At 37.9% G+C, this 8363-nt stretch overlaps 1 protein-coding gene across 1 annotated transcript in view; it reads right to left on the bottom strand.

The window, feature by feature from the left end:
• Positions 1-2040, bottom strand: part of LOC106535847 (glutamate receptor ionotropic, kainate 2) — a gene marked incomplete at both ends in the record, with an annotated part of 39447 nt that extends 37407 nt beyond the window's left edge. Inside the window, 2 exon segments of the mRNA XM_014032975.1 lie at positions 517-774; positions 1873-2040. Coding sequence (XP_013888429.1) covers positions 517-774; positions 1873-2040 — 426 coding nt within the window.
• Between the last annotated feature and the right edge of the window lie 6323 nt (positions 2041-8363).

Below are 8363 nucleotides of genomic sequence, written 5' to 3'. Positions count from 1 at the left end.
CATCCATTTTATATCTTTATCCAAACAAATAAATGTTGTTTCCTTTGCAAATAGAACACGTTTAAAACAACCCTGACATTAACCAAGTTGATCACATATTAAATAAATAACTTTGGTCCAAGTACAGAACATTGAGGAGCTCCACATGTTGTATTACAGAGTTCAGTTCTTACATCATTTATTTGTACAAAATGTTTCCTGTCTTTCAAATAACTATACCCACTGTAGTGCTGTCCTCTAATGTAATTTTTATTTAGCTTTTCAAGGAGAATGGTGTGGTCAATAGTGTTGAATGCTTTATTTAAATCATTTTCTAATTAAATAATTTGGAATAAAGTAAAGCAATATTTCAATTGACATAGCTTTGGGTAATTGAATGCCAATATTTTAGACAGTTTTTAGGTAATCTGTCATAGGAATAGGTAAAAGAGATGATTTTTTTTCCTTTCAGATGGACTATGGGATTAAAATAAAACAAATGTGTGCCATTAAATTGGGGAATGATTTGAGCCTTACCAGTACTGTCATCATAAACCACAGTAACAGTCTTCCACTTGAAGAAGTGAACTAGGTCCAGGATGGCACGGCTGAGAGAGGAGAAGTCCGGATATAGGCTCACATAGAAGACATCTCTGTTGTCTGATACCTGGTGCTTCCATTTGGTCTGAATGTGTGGAACACCCAAAGCGTTGCAAATGGACTGAACTGCATTGGCAGAGGAACTGTGGGAGGGACCAAAGATGGCTGCCACACCAAGAGAAAGCTGGTCACAAGCTACAAAGAAACAAATATAGGATTAATAGGGGCTTTGCTCCTGATATAAAGTACATTCATAATAACATGGCTCCTCCACTACTAAAGAGCCAGAGAGTATAATGCTAGCTCAGACATTAGCATTGTGAGTAAACAATGCCTTCAAAGCTGGGCTAGGGTTGCCAACTGCCCTGTATTAGCTGGGATGTCCTATATTTTAAGCCAAATTAAAGAGTCTCATATGGAACGCTTGTTCTCCCAGCTGTAGAAAACAAGCAGAGCTGTCATGTCACACAGCAGGAAGGTAGGTAGGTAGGCATTTGTCTAGCACCCCGAGCTGAAGGGGGGCCCTGAGGGACAATACTAAACTGGCCAAATGCAATGACCATATGAAACACTGAGGGCACTGAAATGATTGACATTCTAATGCTACCCCCTTAAGTGAAAGGAGCCCCATAACACAGACTGCAGCTTCATTTGTACCATTTACTGAAATTTAGCACAAGATGTAGGCTGTTCTTGTCATGGGGGACCATCATTTTATAAAAATAAAAAATATTCAGGTGATAACTGAATTCTTTCTGATTGCACAAGAACTCCAGAATTAGACACACAAACACATGTAACGTGTGGTTCCTCAAACAAAGCCTGCTGTGTGTGACATCACTTCTTTTATGCATAAATGGTCTGCTCTGAACTGTTAACAGTTCATACTGAAGTCTGAAGGAGGTCCCATTTTATTGATAATGTGATACACCACACAAAAAAGGTCTAATAAAAATATCCAATCTAAAATCTGCAGTGTGAACGTAAGCCTTATTAAATCCATGACTCCTTCAATCACCTCATACCTTCCCTCAAGACCTTCTGTGCCCATAGCTTATTCAAGGTAACAAGGGGCAAGTCCATATTCTCATCAGTCAATGGGTAAAAGGACATTTTAGGTCATTTCAACCCATCATATATGTTGCTGGTTTGGGGAAACCAGAATACCTACAGAGAATCCACACATGCACAGGACAAATTCTACACAGAAAGACTAGTCTAATTTTGAACACTGGGCTATTGTGCCGCGATTCAATGTGCAAACCACATCCTTCAAACTTTAAATATACATACCTTTCCTGGAGGCTTCAAAACTGTCATAGATGTTTATCCTTTGGATATCATAGGTAAGTGTGGTGTTTGGCAGTAGGGTTCTGTTTCTGTTGATTGTGTTTAAAGCAAATTTAAAGGCCAGTTCTTCAGCACCAGATGGACCACTTTCAATGGACTCAAATATCCCACCTGTCAAAGAAAAAAAAAGACATGAGATGAGTAACTGTTCAATGTCAAATATAAGTCATTATTGTCATCTTTAGAACACATTTACACAGAGTCAAATCTGAAGAAGGCATCTCAGTAAATGATTCATGAGAACGTAAAATAACTTGCAAACTTCCACAATCACTTTGAAACAGAAAAAATCGTGAAGAAACTTTCCTCCTTTAAATATTAGGTATTGGGTTTTTTTTGTATTGTCAGCACTAAACAACAACAAAATTAGAATGAAGGCACACACACACATACACACACACAAAAATATTTACTCCTTTGGTCAACTTAAAACAATGAACTGCATGTGCTGCCAACAGACTGAGGAGGTGGCTGAAATCAACAAATCCTACCAGAGACTACAGAAGGCTGATCTGAAGGACAGCAAAGAGGCACTGATCATGGCAGCACTAGAGCAGGCCCTCAACACCGGAACATAAATTCCAGCATCTACCACATCAGACAGGACCCAAGATGTAGGCTATGCAATGATGCCCCTAAGGCAATCCAGCACATAATCGCTGGATGTAAGATGAAAGTAGGCAAACTGGACACTGACTGCCATAACCAAGTGGCTGGAATAGTATACAGGAACATCTGTGCAGAGTATGGACTAGATGTACATATCACAATCAAAGTGGCAGACTACACAAAGGGTGGTGGAGAACAACAAGGCTAACATACAGTGAGGCATCCAGATACAGACTATAATTCAGGTAATGGCCAACTGGACATTATAGGAAATAAAGTACAGAAGAGGGAAGTGGTGGTAAGCATAACAATCCCATGCAATTGTAAAATCAAGAAAGAGCACGAGGAGTAGGAGAAATATCAAGGGCTGAAAACTTTGTATGACTCCCCACACTTAGCGTACCAGTTTATCATCTTAAAAAACACAGCAGAAATGCAGTTGTCAAGAATATGACTTGTTAACTGAAGAACGGGTAAAACCTCCAACCTAACTTCTGCTGAATAGCTGAACAAAACAAAAAAAAAAACAAGTAACAATCTCCCTGATGGCCATGTTTGAGAGATATTCTTGTTCCAAGTGGGAATGCAAACAACTAATTAACCTAATTGTCAAATAATAGTTTATCAGATTAAAATCCATTCCATTTTATTAACTGAAAACATCTGCTTGGACCGCAATCTTGGTCCTTGTTTTTCTGCTCCAACCCACCTGATTTGAATGAATGAGTGATTATCAGACTTCTGTAGAACTTGGAAATCATTCAATGACTGAATTAGCTGTGGTGAAGCAGGGAAAAAAGTAAAACATTCAGGGCTGTGGCCCTTGAGAACCAGGACTGCCCACCCCTGCCCTACAGTATCTGACACTCTTTTTACATCTACTACATTCTCTGAAAACTCCTACTTCAAAACCATCCCTAGTTTATTTCTCCTCCCATCTACACCAAGGTAATATATCTTAAACCATGTCCCAATGCCCCAGGGAAGCTGGGGCTACAATGTAGCTTACCACTAGTGTGTGAATGTGTGTATAAATGGGTGAATGACTGATTGTAGTGTGAAGTGCTTTGGAGTCCTAGGACTTTATAAAATGCTACACAAGTGAAAGTCATTTACCATTTTACCATATTTTCTACAGAGAATACAGATATGAAAGGGAGTTGAAGGAAGCCATTAAATGAGGAAAAAACGAAACAATTGAGGTCTCAGATTTTAACTTTCAAAAACCTACATTGCAGGATTAAGTCTGAGTTCCAGTCAGTTCCACTTTAATTCAACATTCATGCATGTGACGAAACATCTCTTGGGCTAAAGGCCTCTACATATCTGCAGCCAAACAGTCAAAGCACGTGGTTGTTAAACATTTGTTTTCACACACACCTTTCATAGCCACAGGGACACATTACGCCAAGCTCCTCTGAAACCCCTCCTGCTGTATACATCACTGCATGAGGTTTCTTCCTGCTAGAGTCTACACTTGAGTGAAAATCTGTCCCGATTAAAGCACCACACCTTTTGGCAGACAGACTCCTCTGTGCACGTCTGTTTTATCTCCATTCACGAGTTTTGACCATTTGACCAACTTTTAAATGTCTGATTTCAGGTACAACAGTTAGTTTCTGGACACGATTAGTTTGAAGCAAAATGTTGCATCCGAGTGATTTCAGCACAAACAAACACGCCCACGAACTTCTGACCAAAAAGTAAGTTCTCATGTAAAGGGAGCTAAAAAAATGTTATCATTGGGTTATGACATGAAGGGGTGGATAAGTCAAAGGCACAAAAAGACACTATTTTTGCTACACAACTGGGACAATGAGAGCCGATTTCAGCAGTTCGGAGGAAGTATGAAGAGGCCTTAACAAAGAGCCTAACGACGCTCCATTGTGAGCGGCATGTGTATGTGAGTTTTAGTGTAATCTGCATGTGAATCCAAGTACAGTACATAATGAGGCCTCTCATGCAGTTATACAAAGACTGACAACTCCACACACTCCGGACATCTTTTTTAATTGATAAAACCTCTCAAACAGGAAGTGGAATATCTTCAGCCACAAGGTAAGAGTTCAGTTTTTTTTTTTACATTTTATGGATTCACCATGTCCTGGATGGCTGAGACCTATACTAGCTTAACACACATTGATTTATCTTTGCCAGCATCTTTTGAATTGTGTATCGTAATTACTTGAAAATTCCAAGTCAGGCATGGGTGACCAACTATCTTTTGTGTTCAAAGACAAAACAAGTTTGAGAAGCAACTGGAAACAGAGGGGCCATTCCAATACTAAAACATTCCAGGAATGAAGACACTGTATGTAAAAGGAAATGTTTTTAAAAGTGTGAGCCTGGAGTAGTGAGTCTCAGATGAAAACTGTACTCCTGATAGACAGCAGATGAATGGACTAAACAAGGGCCGGTAAGATCTTGTAGTAAAGGTTGGGGGTTTTGGAGGGACGGAATCTGTAATCAATGTACTCTGATTGGCCAGTGGATCAATCAAGTCTTTAGGGAGCTGTGGAGAGCAATAGTAAGAGATTGAAGTGTTTTGTTTGAGTTAGCCCTATGGCCTGGCTTGCTGGCTCCGTGTCAGTCAGAGGCAACCCAGACGTCAAGCTTTATTTACTCCAAATGCAAGCACTTTACTGCAGAGCCCTGTTCGAGCCTTAATGTAATCCATACACACCACTGCACAAGTACTGCAAGTCCCTCATGTCACAAGTGATTACAGCAGAACGGGCTGACTCTGATCAATGCTCCCTTACAGTGATTTTACCAGTGAAACCTTTAGAAATGCTCTTAATCCAAAGAGATTTATTTTGTCTTCTGAGCATAAAGCAGAATCTAAACAGGGGGAAATATGACAGCGGCTCAAAAAAAATTCTGTCATTAATATTCATCTCATTGTAAACATAATTTTCTGTAATGAGTTTGAAGTAATTAAAAAGCATCAGTTAGGCTGAATGTCCTAAAACTGAACAGCTCCATGTCTGAAATGACTTAATTCACAGGCAAATATTTTCCAGCTGAAAAGCCACTGAAACAAAAACACCCTTGCTTGTAACTACTCAGAAGAAGTATTACAGAAACTCTTTAATCTCGAAGTAACTGTCTGAGCAGGTGAACCTTAACAATCATACATATTTCTTTAATGAGAACGCTGACTGCTGCTTGTGTGAACAGAGAAAGAAAATAAGCAGAATGGGGGAGATCAAGATCAAAAGAAACGCTTCACTTCTTGTTCTCATCTCTGTCAAAGTTAGTCTAGGTGATGTTACGAACAGGTATAAATGTTAAAATACAAAATTATTACATTTCACACTGTTTGTTAAAGAAATAGAGTGGTCATTTGGTTGACATGAAAAGATAGAACCACAGATCTATAATGTGGAGAAGGGATGACATATGAGCATGTGACCAGCCAGTCGTTGGATTAAACAAACAAAAAAATTATAATAACACCACATTTATTACATCGTGAAAACCAATAGTTCACAACAACTTTGTATGTAGTTTAAACAAATAGTGAACCACAAATAAAATTGCTAAACTGAGTTATTTCATCATATTTTGAAAATGATTTGAAGGCGATGTCTTTCTCACATTTATTGCATTCCATTCCACATCGGCACAGCTGAGTTGAGCTCAGAATAAGGTTCTTTTGATTCTGCAAAGGTTCATTTCTGAAAACTGGCTTTTCTACAAGATGTGGCCAGCTCTATTTGTGATTTACAAGCAACAAGAGATGCGTGGAAGAAATATAGTCTTATTAGAATTAGGGATGTCCCAATACAACATTTTTACGATACCAATATTGTACCCTTGAGTGTTCAGAAAGTCTTCATCAAGCCAATCAGTGAACAATAGGCAACAACAATAAGAGAAAAAAACTCACCCATTTATTATTATGCAATGGGTCATTACTTTTTTTTACTTTAGAAAAAATAATACGCATATATTAAATAAATTAAAAAAATAGAAAACCCTAAAAATTACCCCAATTAATTTGATAAGAGTAATATGTATTTTTAAAAGTGTAAAAGATAACAATTCAAGTTATTAATGCTGGATCCAAGTGCTGCTTGATAGAAATTCTGGAGTGGATTTCTGGAATGGACTGCTTGTATTTTTGATGCTGGACAACACATTTCAATATTTATATTTTGGCTAATGTCATCCAGATATTCAACAGTGATGTTGGATTGGGACACATTCAATCAGAATCAGACCTTTCTAGACATTCATTTTATAATGTGGAATTTTTATCCTTTGCAATTATGTGTGATTTTTTGTTAAATCTGCTAGCAAATGTTTCACCTGCAGAAATTTGCCCATAAAATGTTGCCCAAAAATGTACAGTCACAGGGGTGGTACACTAGCTGACACGTCAGTCACAAATTTCACCCAATTTCATTAAATGAAAAAAATATCAAACCTCCATTGGTTGTCAATTAGGATCTGGTGTTTTTTTTAATAATCTCTGCTCAACAGGAAAACGTCCTCGCTCATCTTCATTCAGCCACTAACCAGCTAACTGTTAAGCGAGTCACCACTGCCCAGCGCACTGGTGTGTGACAGGATCAAGTAAGTGTAATCTGATTGGCTAAAAGCTGCTTGACTCGATCTAGCGCAGACTGCTTTGGCTTGAGTAACCGGAAAGTCAACACGTTTGCAGACAAATTTCTGCATTTGAATATTTTCAGGTGAATCTTTGCAGTGACGTTTTTGCAGGTGAAATTTTTGCCGGTGAATTTATAGTAAAAAAATGCATACGTAATTGCAAAGGATAAAAATTCAGTATTATAAATGCAATGTGTAATAAAGTCTGATTCTAATGAGACTATACTGTAGTAATGGTATAAAGATGGACTGATCTGTGCAGCCATTTCACAGAACTGTTTTATGGCAGAGCTTAATAGTTAGTATCTTATTAGCCATGACATCAGGAATAAAGTATGGCGTATGAAGAAAATGGAAAAAGTTTTATTCCAGGCGAGTTTAAACAACAACAAAACGAGGGCCTATTTTTTAAAATCAGGCTCAGGTTTATAAAACAACTTTTCATCAAAACTACATAGTGGTGTAAAATATTAAATCTTTAAATCTACACTTTTGCATGGCTCTGTTTGCTGCTTTTCTCAAATGAACAATGTATGTGTGTTACTATGTCAGTGTATGTGGTTTGAAGGTAAATCATGAGTTTTGCTTTGGAGTTTAACCTCTTCTTTACCACAACAGACAACAAATTCAGACATGATCTATTTATCCATTTTCTTTTCCATCCTTCCACAAAGATCCCTTAGTTCTTGAACTTTTCCACTAAGGACAAATATGTAACTACAGCGGGAGCATTCCAGTTTTTTTTAGAACCATGGCTTCAGACTTAAAGGAGTGTTTCACACTCGACTGTTTGAGCTTCGTAATGACAGCTGATTGAAGCCATGGTAATCTAATCAAACATCTTTGTAACTGAAAACTCTAACTTTCAGCTCAGCATAGCTTGCAAGTTAGGAAATGTTGCTATAGTACACTCTCGGGTGTGTGGAATAATTGTTTTCAAATCATTTCCAATTTCCAGCATACCCTCTAAATGTTACCAAAACCTGTAGACACATGCAAACATTTCCACAGTCAAGTTCATTAATTGATCTGTGTGTGAAGGATGTATGCCATATTTTTGGGCATACACACTTTTTGTATATGAGTCCTCTGGTTCACTGTTCTATGACATTTCACCAGCAGCTGCTTTTAAAAGATACTGCAGATCTGCTGAACTGAAAAATAAACTCCAATAATTACTTGTGGCATCACACAAACTAGATATCTGT

The sequence above is a fragment of the Austrofundulus limnaeus genome, unplaced genomic scaffold (genome assembly GCF_001266775.1).
Source record: "Austrofundulus limnaeus strain Quisiro unplaced genomic scaffold, Austrofundulus_limnaeus-1.0 Scaffold1590, whole genome shotgun sequence".
NCBI lineage: Eukaryota > Metazoa > Chordata > Actinopteri > Cyprinodontiformes > Rivulidae > Austrofundulus > Austrofundulus limnaeus.
This window is presented reverse-complemented; position numbering and strand designations above follow the sequence as displayed.